The 18,864-nt window shown below is 40.6% G+C and overlaps 1 protein-coding gene across 10 annotated transcripts in view; it reads right to left on the reverse strand.

Annotated features, from left to right (window-relative positions):
• nav1a (neuron navigator 1a) overlaps positions 1 to 18,864 on the reverse strand; it is an 84,869-nt gene that overhangs the window by 51,810 nt on the left and 14,195 nt on the right. For 7 of the 10 annotated variants that reach the window (XM_032565654.1, XM_032565716.1, XM_032565699.1 and 4 more), the window contains exons 4-6: positions 16,173 to 16,991; positions 4,430 to 4,532; positions 1,750 to 2,106 (exon numbers count right to left, since the gene is read on the reverse strand). In XM_032565654.1, the coding sequence (XP_032421545.1) occupies positions 1,750 to 2,106; positions 4,430 to 4,532; positions 16,173 to 16,991 (1,279 nt within the window). Of the gene's footprint in view, positions 1 to 1,749; positions 2,107 to 4,429; positions 4,533 to 16,172; positions 16,992 to 17,235; positions 17,439 to 18,864 lie in introns of those variants that run through there. The other 3 variants (XM_032565741.1, XM_032565662.1, XM_032565725.1) reach the window with 2 other exon arrangements.

Raw genomic sequence — 18,864 nt, forward strand, 5'->3', positions numbered from 1 at the left:
GTTTGGCGTCCTCAAAGAAACTTTGTATAACCTTATTGGTGACCTGCAACAAAGCATCTCTACAGGGGTTTAAACTGTGTGTGTTGCAACTGTTTTTACTGTGACTGGGGGTGCATTTTTGTGATTACCGTGGAGATGTCGAGCTGTGGCCTGAAAGGGGCTTTTTTTTCAATTTGCTTGGACGAACTCTGACTGCAGCTGACAAACACTCAGCCAGAATCCAAGCTCACAATGAGATATTGTGTTTTTGTTCGGCGTCCTCAGAGTCGGTCACTGAAACATGACTCTCCTTCTAAAGTTGTGTGAAAAATGCAGAATCGTACATTTTGAGCAAGTAGTGAAAGATCACCGAGGGAGCACAGCTTAGATCATTTTCAGCAGATCTCCTAAAACTATACTGTCTTTATTCTGTAGTGACTAGAAGTGCAGGCTTAATGGTGGAGCAGTAGTTTGCAAGTTGTGGGTTTAAAACCCAGCCAAGGGCCTTTCTATGGAGTTTGCATGTTTTACCTGTAACTGTGTGGGTTCTCTTTGGATACTTTGGCTTCCTCAGTCCAGTGGTTACTTTTAATTGTTCTCAGGAGTGAAAGTGTGTGTAAGGGTGTTTGTTCTGTGTGTCTCTGTGTTGTCCTGAGATGGACACAAGATGATCTCTCCAGTGTTTTTGGCTGTCTCTTGAATGGACAATGAATGGGTGGATTATTAAAAAGTGACTGAAATTTGATATTTTTTTGACTGGCCTTGATTGACTGGTGGAGAACTCAAAAAGCGAATCTTTTCTCTGAACAGCAAGCACACCATGAACACACCAACGTGTCACACCAGTCTTCATGGTGCAACTTGAGTCTGCAGGGAAAATATCCACAGTTTATCAAGAATCTTGTTTTAGTTTTTCTATAAAGGGATGCTAGCCAATTACTCAGACACAGAGCCAGACTTTATTTAATGGTGCTGGCCATTCCTTCACCATTTGAAACTTTTTGATGTTTCAGACCCAACTATTTCTGGAACAGAATATCATATCATACATTTCATCATTAGTAGGCAAAGGTGAAAACTGAAGAAGTAACGAGGAAGGCGCATTGTATTACAGTAAAGTTATTTTGTTTTACCCTTTCAAGCTCTTTACCTATTATAGAAGATGTGGGGCATTGAAAAGTTGGCAGGCTTGCCTCTGATTGGTGCAGTACTGATGGAGATATTATTCTTGTATATATGTTCCAAGTAAAGCCCTGAACAGCAGAAGCTATCATGGTGATTTATCCTCTTGTGACCTATTCTAGTGATTAGGCTCTGAACAAACAACTTATGTTCACCTTTTCAGGTTACAATGTTGTGGTAGTCAACATCCAGACAGACAAGTGAATACAACTGAATCTTACATGAGATTAAGTCAGAACATGTTTATCTGACTGTGGATGTGAATTAGTTACAGTTTTCTAAAGATTTCTGTATTCTAGCTTTTTCAGCAGGTTGCTCCATGTGGAAGCCTGTTAGCAACCCCAGCCAGCTCAATAATGGGAGGCTCTCTCCATGGGGCCTTGGAAATGGTGACAACATTCCCTGATGCTGCCAGAGGGCTGCTCTCAAATTTGAGCAGGGGAAACATCTGACATGAAAAACAGGCAAGAGAGGGTGGTGGGACTGTGATTTGTTACAGGAACTACATGGTCCTGCTTCATTATTTATGGTCAAAATAGAGAGGTGCGGTTAGAAACGGGCTTTTAAAACTAAAGAGCACACACTCACCCATTCTCTAAGTCGTCAATATCATCATCGTCGACATCATCGTCATCGTCGCCATCGTCTTCGTAGTCATCGATTGGATTCTTGCCCCCAAAATCGCTGTCACTGAGGTAATCTCCCTTCAGGAGAGGTGGATCTGAATCCTCCAAGTCTTCTATGAGGTGGATACGTGAGGTCTGGCTGAGGCGGAGGGGAACGTCAGATGGGGCGCTTCCTGTGGATGGGGCGTCGCCGGCCTGCAGACGGGGGCTTGCTTGCCCATGGCGCCATGACAGAGGGGAGGAGCGGTTGGAGATGCTAGAAATTGAGAAGGCAGCAGCTTCATCGCTGTCATAGTTGATGGTCCCCTCCACACAGCTACTGGATGGGAAACAAACAAAAAGGTCAAAAAGTTGATTAATTTACTCATCTGTCCTGATAAGAGCTCAGCATCCCAACACATTGTGAGTACACAACCATGATCGGCTGATGTTTTGTCTGAATGCCAGATAATGTATTTGTACTGTGGATATGAAGTCCTCTGTGGAACTGAGATGAGGGAGATATTTAATCTGTTTATTTGGATCCCCACTAGCCATTGCTGTAAGAATGGCTACTCTTCCTGGAGTCCACATCACAGATCTACCCACCTTCTTATCCAAGTAATCCGCTCATTTGTATTGAAGGTAAGGTAAGGATCAATGCTATGTCCTTGCATAGCATTGGGTCCTTGCATTATATGTTTTGTGTAAAGTAAGTGAAGATTTCATGAGACTATATTCTCTCTGCATGCTATACAGTTAAGCCTCAGCCTAACACAGTGACATTATTTAGGAGGTTTTAGCTTTTTTTTTTTTTATTGATCTAGACCTTCAACTAGACCTTCACTGACCCGTACCAGAAGTAACAGCATCAGTTGCTTGCTCCAAGCCAGACTGAACTGCTGTTTGTGCCAAAACCAAGAGGTCAGCTGAACTGTGAGTCAAATGCTTGACCTGGAGGTTACTGGAGATCTAATACGGGTCCTTTAAAGGTGAGAAAGCCAGTGGTAACCTGAGTCCGTGTGCTCACTGATATTGGACTCATGTCCGTTTTCTCTATTCTCTCTTACATAAAAATTAGGTATTAGAATTTAGGTTTAGGCAATCTCTTCTGACATTTTATATTTCGATTATTGGAGTTACTTTTCGCATCAAATTTTGAATCTTTCATGTGGTATCAAGAAAGCTCCCCAGGAAATTAAGCATTTACTCTTCAGATAGATTTTCAGAATACAATGGACCAATTAATTTATGACATTGCTGAAACTCACTGTATTTAAAAATAAACATCTTCCACCTACCTGAAACTCATGATTTCCAGTTACGGAGGATGTATCCCCTTCTCATCCAAACCTCACTATAAGATGCTTTGTATTGACTTTACAAGGCTTAGGGATTATTCTGCTGTGACTATGTTTGATTTGAGCTTACCTTAGAATAATTCCACCTGCAGAGGCATAATGAACAGGTTTTTGTTGCTGTTTTCCTGTCAGCAAACCTGCCTTCATATGGCTCAACACTGAGCATGATAACTGCACACTATGTCACAATCACTTTATGCCAGGAAACATTTGCATGTGTCTACAAACATGAACATCAGTAAAAACTCACTGTGTGCCAAAGTAGTACGGCACAGCACATCACTATTTGGTGCCTGGTCTGAGAATTATGAGAATTAGCATATTAAAAGTTACAAGCGCTCACGCTGTGTCATGGCATTTGCATTTACCCGCTGCATTAAAATTAATCTCGTCTGCAGGATACAGAGACGTCCTCGTAAAAAATACTGTAAAACATTTCTGAATAAAAAGCCACATGGCTAAACATGAAGAAACGGCGATCCTCTTGTTGGAATAGATTTTAAAAGCCTTTTTGTGTGTTACATGGTTACAAAATAGAAGATAAAAGATGTGAAATACACTGATTAGCTTTTCAGGGGAATCCTTTTGTTTAATAAATACAAATCTCCAGCTCACACAGGATATATGACATCCTATTTGCACATAAAACTTTCTGAGGCAGACTCCGGGCCTTAAAGCAAAGTCAGTACTTGCTGACTAAAGGTTATCACAATGCAATAAAAATATGAACGGCAGAGGAAATGTATTCCAGCAGGGAACCATCTGCTGAGCTGCTCTACACGTGGAGTGCTCCTGCTGAGGGACAGGGAAAGGATGCATACTGGAGGAATGCAAAGACGAACGGATGGAAGGGAAGCTCTGAAGGACAAGGACACATTAAATACTGAAACTGGCACAGGATCCAATGGAAGGAAAAGGACATCCCGACACACTTAAATTCAATCAGTCCAAGCATCGTCGCAAGATACAACTCTTTCAACCGTTCAAAAGAAAGACTAGCTTTGAGGTCATTTTTGAATTCATTCTGTTTTGTAACAACAATTGAAACAAGACTCATTGCAAGATGAGGGTGACAGACTGACTGCTATAGGTCAAATAGGGAAACCGATATTGATCTGCGTTCCCACAGGCTCCTCACCACCTTATGCAACACTCTGGTTGAAATGTCAAGGATTCTGATGTGTGCGTTTCATTTTTAGCATCCTTTTCCCATTAGATTGTGTGTGTGCGTGCATGTGGGTGGGGGTATGTGGGGGTGTGCATGCGTATGTGTGTGTATTTTGGGGTTTTTGAGTGGCTGACCTGTGGCTGAGCTGAACCCCTCTCAGACTGGTCATGGTTTCCTCCAGGTTCTGACGAAGGTCCAGCACATTTTGCACCGTCCTTTTCCTTTGAGACTCTGGATCTGCAGGGGTGCAAAAGTCCCAATTACATGTATGAAGAGGATGAGTGACATAACACCAAATATGACCAAATATGACATTCTTATTAAGCCTAAGGAAAGACCTTGAAAAGACAGTGACGTTTAATACATGTGCCTTGTAGCCAAAATCTCAGATAGCTCTATGAGCAATAATGGTTCTCATTCCCTTGAATCTTTTGCACATTTTGTCACATTATAACAACAAACTTTACTAACACAGAGTAGTGTAATATTATTATTATTATTGTGAAGTTGAACTTAATGTTCATGTAAAATATGTTTTATAATGTAAAATGTGAAAACGTTCAACATTGATTAACACTTTTGCCAGCCTCTGTAACAGCAGTGTGAACAGGTATTTTTTATAAACAACAGCAGAGCAAAAATAAACAAATCATGAAACAGATTAAAAAGATAGAAGAGAAACCTTAACCCATATCATTTTCAACCAAACAGCTTTGATGTCTGCCTTTATAGATGTATGTATCTCACTTTAGTTTGAGCATTCTGCCACTTCTATCCATGGTGGACTAAACCAAAATCTATCCTCAAATAACCTTAGTAGCAGACACACTGGATTCTGTGTCACCCCTTTCAAATCGGTTGCAATCTGCTCAAACAGAATCACATAGATTAATGATTTACAGTAACGTGAGGGTGTGGGTGGGCCTGTCCTCAAACTGCCCGCAAGCAGGAATGGATTTGATGAAGTGAAAAAAACACAAAAAAAAACCCACATAGAGCCATTAAAATAACAAAATGCTATGACACAGTTCTAGACTAAAAGCTCTAATGTTCAGATATAACTTTTTTTTCTTTCATGAGAGACTGTTATGAATGTTTCTAGATTTTAATACTATCACGAGACACCCAACACTCTCTTTATTACACCCTTTCAACAGAGGGAAAAAAAGCATCTCTTTCAGGTAGGAACTAATCAGGACACCTCTGCTGCATCGTTTAACCTTCACCCCTGCTTGCCTCAACTCTCCAGAGTATGTTTATGTGAAATGAGATGGTGGAAACAGAAGTGTTATGAAGGTCAGATACAGGGCTGTCTGTTTATCCCTGAGGTTGAGTTCAATAGACTATTAGTCCAAGCCAGCTGACTCCCAAACCTGCACAACAAAAAGTATTACTTAGCCACAGGAAATTGTCACATGGCAAAATAAATAAGGGGATCCCTTTAAGGTCATCATCTCCACATTCTTAGAAGATATTTTAAAGGATCAATTTTAATTTTTCCATATTTTTATGTCAGTAATTTATTACTAATGTTACCAGTAACATTAGTACTTAGTGTGTCAAACTTCTTAGCTGCCTGAGTGATGTTGGAAAAAGGGTTGCACCAAATTTTCAGACGCAATGCAAACTCAAGGTGATAAAGGTTTATTTTGGGGCTACAACTCCAAAACAGGAAAATGTTTTGCCCAATGAATGTTAAATAACAGTCCTGCGAAGAAGCCCAGATGGTTAATGAGGAGGAAAAGAGTAAGAGGTCATCCTAATGAGAGAGGAGGGAAAATAATGAGGTGCTGGAAGTGTCAATCCCAACAACAGCTGCACACTTACCCAATGGACACATTTGTATATGAATAGTTAGCTGGCCTCCTCTCTTTCAAAGATACAGACAATCTAATAGATACTTGGACCAAATGTAACCGGATTGATTTGTTGTCAAAGAATAAAACAACAAATAAAATTGATCAGGCTGCACATCAAGAACAAAAAGGACATGATGACTTTGTAATCCAAACGTGCAACTCAAATACACACGTGCACACTACAGACACCAGACGACCAAAAACATAAAAACTCCAAAGAATTTTTTTTTTTTTTTTCAGATGGAAAGTGGAGATGTGACAAAGACTCCTACCATGCAAATTCAGGCCATGAAAACACGGCTTAAGGACATTTAGAGTTGATAATGTGATCACATTGAGATTAATCTGGAACAAAGCGTCTGAAATACACGCAAACACAGACAAAGCGTGACACACGCATGTGGGCTTTAATTGTGCGATTCTAATTACCCTAAATGGGAGCTTTGTTTAACAATGCTGTCAAATTGATTAGCTATGGTCTGCGTTATTGTGTGTGATCCTCTGTGTAGACGTATGAGTGCGTTTGTGATTACATGTCTGTGAGTCTCTTCCTGTCCCGCCTGTGCTCTGGTCCCGGTGGCCCCAGCTGGCATGTAGAGCGAGGTGGGGAGGGCGCTAGTGAGAGAATTAGGGATGCAAATATCCCTGTCAAATCCTGGCAGCTCCCCTGGGGTGCCGATGATTTATACTGATCTGGTTTAAACTGAGTTTCTCTCTGCTGTGTGGAAGTATTTCTGTGCACGTCTGTATGTGCTGGGACACAGTTTCCACCTGTCTCTTCTGGATTCATGCACATAAACAAGATCCAGCTCCACAGAGGCTCTAAGAAACCTGCTAAGGTGCCTTTCTTAATGGACAACTCAGACTGTTGAAATGAGAGTCAGCATGTTGGAGTGAGAGTGCCCTTGTAAGTGCAAGTAGGTTCTCCAGGGCTGTCTGTGCATCCTAATGGAAGAATGCTTTCAGGTAAAAGAGAGAAAAAAAGAATAATAAACTCAAGTGGCATTTTAAGAGACTCACCTCATTTTTATTTGGAAGTATATCAGCCTGTTTTATTTGAATTATTTCTATTTGGACAACATTTAATTTGTCTGCAATATCAACTGTCAGGTAACAAGACTTGTGACGTAATTAAGATTTTGTTTTCTTTTGCTTTTCAATGAAGACAGAAGCAATGCTTCAATAGGAATAAGTACCAAGTTATTTACTAGCTTTCTTTGATTTTTAATAAAGTGCTGGAATGCAGGAAAGACTTCAGAAAAGATTTTTTTTTTTCATCAACTTTGTTGTAAATAATGGGAGACATTCTGCTGTATTTATTTTTTGAGGGAATATTTTTTTTGTCTGAACAAAACAATTAATTTCCCAGCATTATCAGGTGTAGGTAAAATACATATAAAGTCTTATTAAATGTATGGAATACTCAAAATGAAAAGTAACACTAGTAAAATTCTCAAGTTGTTCACATTTTAATGTGTCACTTTGATGATGAGTTCTTTATTTTACATGGATATATGACATTAGTTAATTTGTATAAACAAATTTCATAAAACACTGGAAGGACATCTCTATCTGTGTTTCTTTGATGTCCACTTTAACTTCAGTTTTTAACACGGTTGCACTCTTCATTGTAGTCTGCAGTGTTTGAAACAACAGGCACATACTGTATATCCCTTGGTATGTTCTGCACCATCATATATTGTACAAATACATGGCTGCACATTAATGAATCTAGGTTCACCTTAGTGTTTTCAAAAACTGGCTGGGAAAAATGGCAGTATGGCTCCCAGGCTAGTATTATATGCTATCAACAGCAGGTATTGGAAGCTGGGTTTTTCAGGAAACCTGATCCCATTTATTACAAAATACCATGATCAGGACATTCAAACTGAAGATGTTGTGTCATTTGTGAAGCAGATAGGAATAAGAAAAAGAGGTAAAGTACTTCATTTTGTGGCTAGTAGAAAGAGCATGTGGGAAAGTAAAAGCGAGAAAATGCCTTCTTTGCTTCCTCTGGTTTCACTCAAGTCTCCTCTCCATTAGAAACAAACTCCCCAAAGATGTATTAATGGCTTCTGTTCTTGTGAAACTAATTTAAAATTTCTTTTTAGTGGCATGACATGTTCTTACCTGTGCAGGAATATACTGTGTGTGTGTGTGTGTGTCCCTCGTCAGAAAGATTTTTTTTTTTTTTGGTTGAATATGAATGAAAGGATGAGTAATGGCCCCCATTTCTATTCTTTCCCTCCTTCCCTCCGGAGGTTATCTGTCCATGTCCTGTCTGCGTGTGTGTGCACATATGTTAGAGTCACAGCAGCCATCCTCAGGCCACAGCAGCACTTACTGCATGATAGATGGCTGCTGCTCAGCTTCGCTCTAGAGCACCTGCACCTCCTTCCACATACTTTTTTACATTTTTCACAAGGGAAGTGAGAGTTTGTGAGCTACAAAAACAGCCATTGCAGTATTCCACTCCAGTGACACACAACAACTGGTGTGTTATTTTTGTTTCAAACAGCTACGATGCATTCGTTAATTATTTTTATTTTCTTGTACGACAAAACCATAGCTAAAATATTCATGCTTCCTGCTTTTCTGTTTGTTTTGTCTCTGCCTAGCACTGCAGCTGTCAGCTGACCTCAGACAACTTGCAAAACAGGAAGCATTACAAAATACAGCGATTCCTGCTCATCTGGAGGGGCTTAACAAACACACACCAAATGCATATCGACGCACGGAAACACACACCGACGTTCCTCTGCTACACCAAGATGTCGAAACAGGATATTGGAGCATTTGATGATATCCTCTGATATCCAACAAGACCAGTTAATGAGTGAATCAGGAACAACAGCATCTGTGTGCATTAATTCTAAACAGTTGTTGGTCATAAATGATGCAGAGGTCTTGCCATGACAGAAGGTTTAAGCCTGTACATGGTTGAGAGACGGAAAATACACCAGTGAGCCAGTGAATGTGGAATCCATTTAAAATTGGAAATCCTTATCCAGGAGTCTTCGAAGCACAGCTGCAGAGTTTTGGACAGTTATAATTGAGACATCGCGATCACAAATCTCAATGTGAAAAAAAAACTAATCCACAAGTTAAACCTTCAAATCTAAATCTCCTCAGACCAGGTTGTACTGCTGCCAAAGTCTAGCTCTCCAAATGTGGATACAAACACAAGCATACATACTTAAAATACACTTGGCATATCTCCTCAGCTACAGCTCTATCTGCTTAAAACCCACTGTGCTATCCGCTTATGGGAGGGGTTTAGATAAGGAGGCTTTAAGACAAGTTTACTTTCATGAAATGACGATAAGGATCTTACCAAACTCTGCCCAAAAGAACTTCTCATTTCTGAACGATCTCAAAAAGCAACACGAGAACCGATGAGAACGAAGTCCAGTTGCAAATCATTTCAATGGTTTTGGGACACCAACAAATTATAATAGTAACCACTGTCAGTAAATGAACAAAACATAGAACAATAGTCAACAGTGGTGCAAAAAAAAATACTTTGAGTACATCAACATGTCATCCTTAGATCACCGAAAAAAACCATAGAATGGCATCTATGGCACTCTATGCCTCATTTGTCTTGGCTAAGGTCAGCCTTAAAGAATTAGAGTGAGTGGGCAAAAAATGGCATCCATGAACAAGTTCCAAGACCAAAACCATTGGTGACCAGAGATCACCAATGGTGAAGAGAAAGGCCACTGTCACATTTCTCAAAAATCATTGACATGACTTCTGGGAAAATATTCTCAGGACTGATGAGACTAAATTGGAACATTCCAGATGGTCTGTACCAAATACCGAACAGTATTTCAAAATAAAAAGCATCACACAGTGAAAAAACTTTCCCCATTAGTTTTTAGAATGATAGTCAGGATCAGGTTAACTTTTTTCAAGCCATAGAACCACAAATTCTGCTGTCTGTCAAAAACCTCTGAAGGTAGTTACATATATTCAGCCATCAACAAAAGATTTTAAGCATCAGTATTCTTAGCTTATTCACCCCGGCAGTGATGCAGAGCATACTGCATGAGTAAATCCAACCCAATCCAATCCATTCTGAACATAAATCAAAATACAAGTTTGAGCGTGGCCTAAGTCAAGGTCTGGACCAAAACCCAATTGAGATGTTATTGAATGATCGGAGGCTATTTATGATTGAACACCTCCCTATTTGAAATTAATTTTTTTCACTTCTTTTTTTTCTTGTTTTTTTAGAAGAGTAGCCAAGAATCGTCCTGCATGAAAAGCTCAATACCACTTAATACAAACACTTTATGGCAGCCGTTGCTTCAGAGGATGGTACTGTCGGTTTAGGAACAGATATTTTTTAACATAAAGCCATGTCGATTTGGATGGTGTTGCAATAAAAGAGATTATCATCACCATCTACATTTATCCATAAGCTAGTTTTTTGGGGGGGGTTTCAAACACATCCATGCAAAAGCACAATGCTTACATACTAAATAACCTGACCAGCTCAGGCAGAGCATAATGTGTGGTAATGTTTGGGTGTGTTTTTGTTCAAGAGGGTTCCTTCCTGTGGAACTTTTTTTTTTCACAATGCTCTTCAAGCAGCTGCAGCTTTCCTCGCACATGTCAGACACACAGCCTCCACTCGCCTGGACTCTTAACGAGGTGGTGGGTTACAAGGGGAAGTGATGACAAGTCAGCGTCTCTGCTAAAGTGTTACAGATGCACATACTAAACAAGGAATCAAAATGGTTGGATAAATATTTGATTTGGAGAAACCATCTCTAAACATATTGTAACAGGTGCCAGAGCAGATGTAGATCGCACAGTGGCTATTTTTGGATCTGCATACATTCATTTCTGACCAAAATTAGATTTTTTTTTTATTATTCATATTTTTCCCATTAGACTACAACTTTGAAGAAATGTAGAGAAACATCAGAAACTGACTGAAAAAAAGAAACATTGATTTTGTTGTCCTTTACTTTGTAACTAATTTGGCAGCGTCACGATCTATTTGGAAAGACCATTTAAATTAACTTTTATCTTCCTGGCTGATGTCTTGAGATGTTGTTTCAACGTTTTCACATGATGTTTCTTCCTGATGTTATCTATTTTGTAAAGTCCCTTTCTTCAACAATATACCCACATAACATAGATCTGCAGAGATTTATTTTTATCCCTCATTCTTCAATACAAAATATCTCATGCTCGGTTAGATTGGATAGAGAATGTCTGGGAACATCCAGTTTTACATTTTTCCACAAATTCTCAATCACATTTAGATTTGGACTTTGTCTGGAGTTTTTTATTACATGAATGATCTAAACCTTTACCTAGTCGGTAGTATTTTAGTGGTTTTATGTAGATGTGCTGAATAAAGATCTAAAAAATTCAACAATTGTAACTGCAAGAGTAAGGTATTGGTATGATCATAAAATACTTTATTAACTCCCAAAGCACATTTTTGGAGTATTTGTACCAGTTTGTTCACAATGGTGTCTAAGAAACATCTGAGGCTTTCACAGAACATCTGTATTTATACTGAGATTAAATTATGCAAGGATATCATTATTTTATATTCTGGTATTTTAACAAAAGGCATTTCAAGGGAATTTTTTTTAAAGGAGTGAATCACAAATTTCGGGATTTAAAATGGAAAAATAACAGCTGATGTAAGCTTTCTGTTTTCAACGTGGCGCAATAGAAATGAGAGGATTGTAACTGTGCAACTTTCATTGAAGTGAGAGCTGATGAGACAAAAACACACTGAGTACTAATATGATTTAGGAGGATGGCAGGAAGTAGACTACACTAATGCAATGGCCTCTGCATTAAGTTTTTACAGACTGACCACAGAGCATTTAAACCCACATCTAAACACAAACAAACATACATAACACTACTGAAGTGACGAAAGACAATGAGCCTAAACATAAATGCTGCCATGCATGTAAACAGTCATTTAATCTATGAATAATCTTGGCTATAACTTCTCTGTCATGCTTAAAAGATGTTCTCTGTCCTCTTCCTGAAACCCTCGTGCCAGAAATATCCTCTCTGCTGTGTGACTGGTGACAGAACACCGCTGGCCGTCAACTCGCATCAAACATGAAAGGGAGGAAGAGAAAGACACGAAGAGAAAAGTATGTTTTATTCGTCACCTTCCTGTTGCCATTTGTTTTTATTTGGCTTCTCACCAGCTCCTCTACTAAAGGACAACTCCCATGAATCCTTCACTCAGTAAAGCCCGGGGCAGAACCAGGGCCGCCCTGCATGGCCCCGGCCACTCCCGCATCACATTAGAGACTCAGCACCCCAATCACAATGGAGGAACTGACTATGGAAAATACCCTGTCACGGTCAAAAAAAACCCTGAGGAATAAGAGGAGGAGAGTGCATGTGTGACCGAACATGGCACACATTCTGTGTTGATGCCCGAGTGTACTTTGGACTGAGGAGGCTACAGTGCTTTGATAATATTTTCCGGCAGTTCCCTTCGAACAACTGTATTTGTGTTCTTGTTAAAGCTCTTGTTGGTTTCTCTATGGGGCTTATTTTTCCCAAATCAGAGTCAGGGGAAGAAAGTCAACCACACAGACATATCGACACACAATTCAGTGTCAGTGTAAAGAAACATGCACTCTGTTAACAGAGGAAGCTTGCTGAGCATCGACGTGCAACTTGTCTCACATTTTGTTTTTGTAGCGTCTTGAATTGAATTGATTTTATATATATTCCAGATGGACATTTCACCAAGAGCAAAACAAGTTCTACAATAAAAAGTAGAACTTGCATATTTTCTTAGTTTAATACCCTTTTACCAAACATACATATTCAAATATATACAACACACCACTTGTTTAGTGACTATGAGTCTGAAAAGGAGTATGGAGAAATTTAACTTAGACGCACAAGTGATCACCAAGACCACAGAGTTTCTCCAATCTTCTAAACTACTTCCCTAAATGCCTAAATCTCCAACCAAACAGATGCCCTGATGACTTTAAGCTTTAATTCATTTTAGTTTGTATGGATGGTCTTTTCCACGGTGATAGATCTGTTATTAGGCAAATAGGAGGGGAGAGGGGGTTACATCTTCTCATTATCTTTATGTGAGGCTTAATCCGGAAGCTTGGTTGGTGTCTTAGCTGGGATTCGCTCTAAACTATTCCTGCCCCATGCTGGGAGAGGCTAGTGCTTCAGGGAGCTTACCCTCTCCATCGTACCTCATTATGGGTGCTGGATTGGACCACGAGGGTCATTAGTGGAAGACATCTGAGGTTCAGAGCTTTAGAATGACTATTAAAGCATTTCAAGTTTATTCATTATGGTGGCAGAGTTTCACAAGTAGTGTTCATCCTCTCTATCCTCTACATCCAGCCTTAACTCTAAATCTGCTCTCAGAAGATTCTGAAATACATTTTGGATTTGGAGGAAAGACCTCCAGAACCTAAAGCTCCCTCACGTGCACAGATTAGTCAACTAGTTCCCTAAATCCAATAAATGAAAAGCTGCTGGTAAAACATGTCTGATTAAAGATAAACAAATATGACAGAAACTAATCTTGACCTTGCAGAAATTAAGATTTCTTTGTCTTTCTCCAATGTGCTTAGGAGGGGAGTTTTACATTTTAAATACACAGAAGATAGTGTTTGGTTATACAACCTCCCTTTCATTCTACATCATACTTATCTATTACTACAGGCTAACCTCAAAAGGACAGTGTCACATAGGATGTTGTCAGATGTCACACAATATGACATGTAAAAAGTACAGGCAGATTTCTACTCCCTACAGATAACAATTAGCATAACAGATTTATTTGTTATAATTTTCTTCTCCTGTAAAATATCCTGTACCAGCATATTCAAATTCCCAGTAAGCAAAATATGAGGTCAGACTGCATAGATAATGGAAGGTGTAGATCCACTGAGCATCCATAATCTATCTTCCGATGACAGAACAGAACCCAATTAGCCGAGAGTCCCGTCGGAAATGGAGAAGCAGATGCAATAAAGGAGGGGCCCACAGCTGCAAAGCTACAGGGCAAGTTACGATTAACCTCTCTTCAGCACACACATGCAAATTCACCCCAACACGCATTTGCACACACACAAGCACACAATGTCCTCTGTATATGCTGTGATTTTGTGATACACCTTCTTGGAGGTCGTAGCAAACAGTAATGACCCACTGACGGAGGATTCCTGGTAGACGTTAATTTTAGGTCAGTTGGTATTGCTTCTATTCAGCTTCTAAGCTGAAGCAATTCTGCAGTATACTTTGTTTTTTTAATGATGTTTTTCTTACTCTACTTGCCATTGTGCATCCTAAACGTAAACTTTTAGAGAAATGTAATTGTGAGAGAGTTCTACTTCAAAGTGACAAAAGGCACTGAAAAGGCCATAGAGTAAAAGTACATTTTTATTGCTACTGGTCGGCTGAAAAAAAAAAAAAACACCAGCAAACTTAAGCAAAAGGTTAAATAATTATCTGCTAATGCTGCCAGATTACATGCAACCCACCTTTGGTTTTGGGATCCTGGTTTCATCCTTTGAAAACTCAAATAATCCCATAAAAACTTTTGGATTGATATATCAGATGTGAATGGCTCGGATCTGAAAGATGTTAATTGTTTGACATCTTTCCGATGACGTTAAGCTTAACATCAGATGAATAATCAGTATTCCCTAGTGGCCAAATTTTAACAGTTGGCATTCCACATTAAGTAAGTAAATTCAGCAAATGCTATTGGTTAACGTTCACATTGCTCTATTTAGAGTGAAATCACTGATGCCATTATCCATTTTTTAAAAATCTTTCTACATATGGTTGACATTGTGAAATGGTTCTGCCTTTTCCTTTTTCTCTTGTTAAGCTCAGTGCTGTGGAGGATTTTCTCTCTTTTTAACCTTATCTTCTCTACCTGGCTGCTTAATGAGGTTCTTGCCAGTAACTTCACAACAGCAAACAAGGTCACTCACATGTGCGCAGCATCTACACACAAAACAGCATCAAGAGAACTAACACACTGAGGCCAGCAGGGGCAAGGTCATCCTGGCTGGGATTTTAGGCTCTGCTGCAGGAGACAAGCTACTGAAGAGAAAAGGACGAAATGCAGAGGAAGACGGCAGAGGGTTTCAAATCGAGCATAAAATTATTTATTTTTGTCAAGACTTCACTGGTCTCTCTCTTTCTCCCCACTTCCTGTAAATTAAGATGTTATCTTCTCCCACTGAGAGGGAGGGATGAAAAGAGAATCAGCAATATCCTATCACAGAATTTCAGAGACTTATACACAATAATTATAAACACAGCCATTATTCTCCCAGTACACCTCCAGTGGCTAAAGCTTAGGATAAAGCAGCACATCCGAATGACCGTAACTTGTTTACATCCACGGCAGACAACTACCTGCCCATGCAGCCACCCGCTAAGATTCCACTCTCTCCTCCCACACGTTGCCCTCGGAAACAGGGGGAGGACATTGGAGTGGGGCGGATAGTGACCATCTGTCAGTGGCCCGGAGATCAATAGACGTGGACGGGGAAAGGGTGGGGTTGAGGGAGGGGTGCTGCGTAGCTAAATATGTGGCCCACTGTGACCAGAGCCTGGCTCGATGTGCAGCCGTTTTATTTACTGAATGAAAACACACACCCCACGAGTCCCACTCACACGGCATTTATTAACGAATGGCTGGTTTTAGTAGGAGCCAGAAGACATGAAGGCATATGATGCCTCCTAAAAGCTGCTTACAATAATGCATGATATTTGCTGTTACAGGCTTCAGATTTTCTCATTTGAAGTCTGAAAATGAGAGGGTTTAACATAAATCTAGATCACCGTGGCACTGGGTCAGTTGAGACCAGGACAAACCACTCTGCGGCTGCGCAACAAAACAATGTCAGCTCTCTAGAAATGCTTGCTTCAGCAATGATATGGAGCCGTATTGTGCTAGTTCATGCAGTCGGAGGTGAAAGGACGGGTTTAGGTGTGGAGAGTAAAGCTGCATTACACTTACCCAGCATTTGGCTAAAGAGAAGCTGCTCCAGGTCTCCTAGAACAGTCACCACTAACTCTGGGTCCACCTTCAGAAAACTCTTGTCATTCTCTCCATCTGTCCCCTTCTTTTCTTTCTTTTCCTCTGATAACTGAGCTCCGGATTTACCTTTCTCACCAGGTTTCTTGCCATTGGTGCTAGCACTCCCAGCTCCATTGGAGTTAGCTTTGAGAGGCTTCTCGGCAGAGTCTGTACCTGGGCTCACTTCGGAGGCTTTACTGATCGGCTTCACCTCAGCATAAGGTCCCCGTGGTTTACCAGGAGCCGGGATTCGACTCGGCTTACCCATATTTGAAGCTACTGCCGGGGAGCCGAAGGATTTGGGCTTACCCTGGAATAGAGACTGTTCTGATTTTGAAAGTGTCCGAGACAGAGGTGGTCTCCCGCCACCTGCTTGACCTGCCTTGGTCTGTCCGGCTTTGTTAGACCCTGCTCCAGGACGGCTTGCATCATCGTTCCATCGAGGGGATTGGTACAGGTGCAGCTTCTTCTCAGCATCGGTGAGCACACATAAATTGCCAAGTGATCGTTGCTTGCGGAGCCCAGATGGATTAGGTATTGGAATAGGGATAGAGCCGGAGTTGGGCCGATACACTTTGAGCTCTGACCCTGAGGGACGTGGAGGTGCCTGGGGCAATGCAGAGGGCTTAGCCTGTGGCTTCCTGGATGCCATGGGCTGGGCTGAAGTATCCTGACAGGAGACAGCTGCAGACCTCAGATCCAGCTCTCTGGGCTTAGCTGTCATGCTAATATTAGCCACATTAGCCTCCAGCATCCCTCCTGTGGGAAGAAAAGCAACAGCATCAGTCATCCACTCAGAAATGCATACACACCAGCTGATTAAAGGAGCCAGAGAAAAGAAGGGGACAAAGAAATGCGTAAAGACACAAAGACTGAGTGGTTGTCGCCCCCTTTCACCCCGGGGTCATGACTGAGTGAGCCAGACTCCCTGCAGTGTCAGACTGTGGGTTCACTTCTTTGCTAAAAATGATGAGTGGGTTAGTAGAGTGACAGTCATACTCACTGTTGATAATCCATGGATTTGCAGATCCTTGTTCAGCACCAAAATCCACTAGCTACAAGCGTATCCACAACTGCCTGCGCGACACACATGAAAACCTTACCAGACGCTAGCTCAATGTCCCTTCAGGATACCTCTGTCTTGCTCTGTACTACCTCCTGTTCGGCAGGCGACCAGCAGCCGACTGACAGGAGAAACAGTCGCAGCAGCACCAACAACACCCCCCTCTTCCTCTTTCTCTCCTCCCTTCGCCTCTCCCTCTCTCACTGCGTTGCTCACTCTACCCCTGCCAGCTCATTCACCCTCCTTTCCTTCATCCTCCTCGTTCCTTCCTTCCCTCCTTCCGTCATGTTGTCACTCGCGTGGTCTCTCCTCCTACTGGCTGATTCACCGCTCCATCCTCTGTTTCCAAAATACACTGCAGAGGCTGTGCTACGCTGCTCACCAGTGAATGGGAAACAATAAGGGCTTTAAAAGACATGAAACGTTTTGTGTAGAATTAATTCTCCCCTTCACTTTGTCCTATGTCAACACCCATTTTGATGGTGAGTTTATTGTCCAGCCACTAAAGACCTAGAAATTAGTAATTGGATGCAAATCATGTAAAAATTAAGATCATTTCTGTGACTTACTAAGCCACAACTAATAACCTATAGAACTGAATTTATCATTACATTACCTCACCTGCCTCACATCACTTATCACTCATCTTTGCATCTTTGCATCTTCCCATTTTAACCCACCCACTCCATCCGGCCAATGCAGATACACAAGCTATTAAATTGATATCGTACAGTTTCATGCATGCCTCAACATTACAAATTCATTGCCTCAGTGATGTAAACAACTGTGTGTGTGTTTGAAGGAGAAAGAGAATCTAAGAGTGTGTGTTTTTATCTGTATTCCCCCATGCCTGTGTATGAATGGGTCTTCTACAAGTGTGTCACATTGATGAGACAAGACCAGAGAAGTAAGAGCTCCAGTGGAGGGAATTGGTTAGTGTTCACCATATCATCACTCTAGACATTCCAACCCAGACAAGAGAAGGAATTATTTTCTTCCTTCCCTGTCTACTAATTTCTTTTTCTTCACAGAGAAGACTAGATCTTGGATACCAGACCTTGTTTCACCCTAGTTAACATGGCCATGTTAATACTCTACACAATTTCAAATCCAGACTGAAATATTATAAACTTTTATGTGTGAATACACAAAAACAGTAATTATTAGTTTCCCAAAAATATTGCTAAAATCCCAATCTCAGAGATTCACTGGGAATTTGACTTGACTTAGAATCAGCAATTACAGCATGCTCAAAAAATCACTGGGGTATTTCCAGTCAGTGAATGCCCCTTACCTAAGCTCTACAAGACTGCACTGGGAACAACACTCCTCAGTGTGGATGCTGTGACTGAAAGAAAAATACTCAAAACAATTTGCAAATGTTCTGATAGCCTTAAAAACCATATACTTGCCTGAAAGCATATATCTATAATAAATGCCAAATAATTTTTAAAAAAGTTAATCAGAACCAAACAAGAAACAATTTACAGTGTTTTCACACATTGTACTTTACAATGTCTATTACTATGCTGATGGAGCACAAAATGAGCTGTAAGTCAATAATAAGGC

Source organism: Xiphophorus hellerii, chromosome 1 (genome assembly GCF_003331165.1).
Source record: "Xiphophorus hellerii strain 12219 chromosome 1, Xiphophorus_hellerii-4.1, whole genome shotgun sequence".
Classification (NCBI taxonomy): Eukaryota; Metazoa; Chordata; class Actinopteri; order Cyprinodontiformes; family Poeciliidae; genus Xiphophorus; species Xiphophorus hellerii.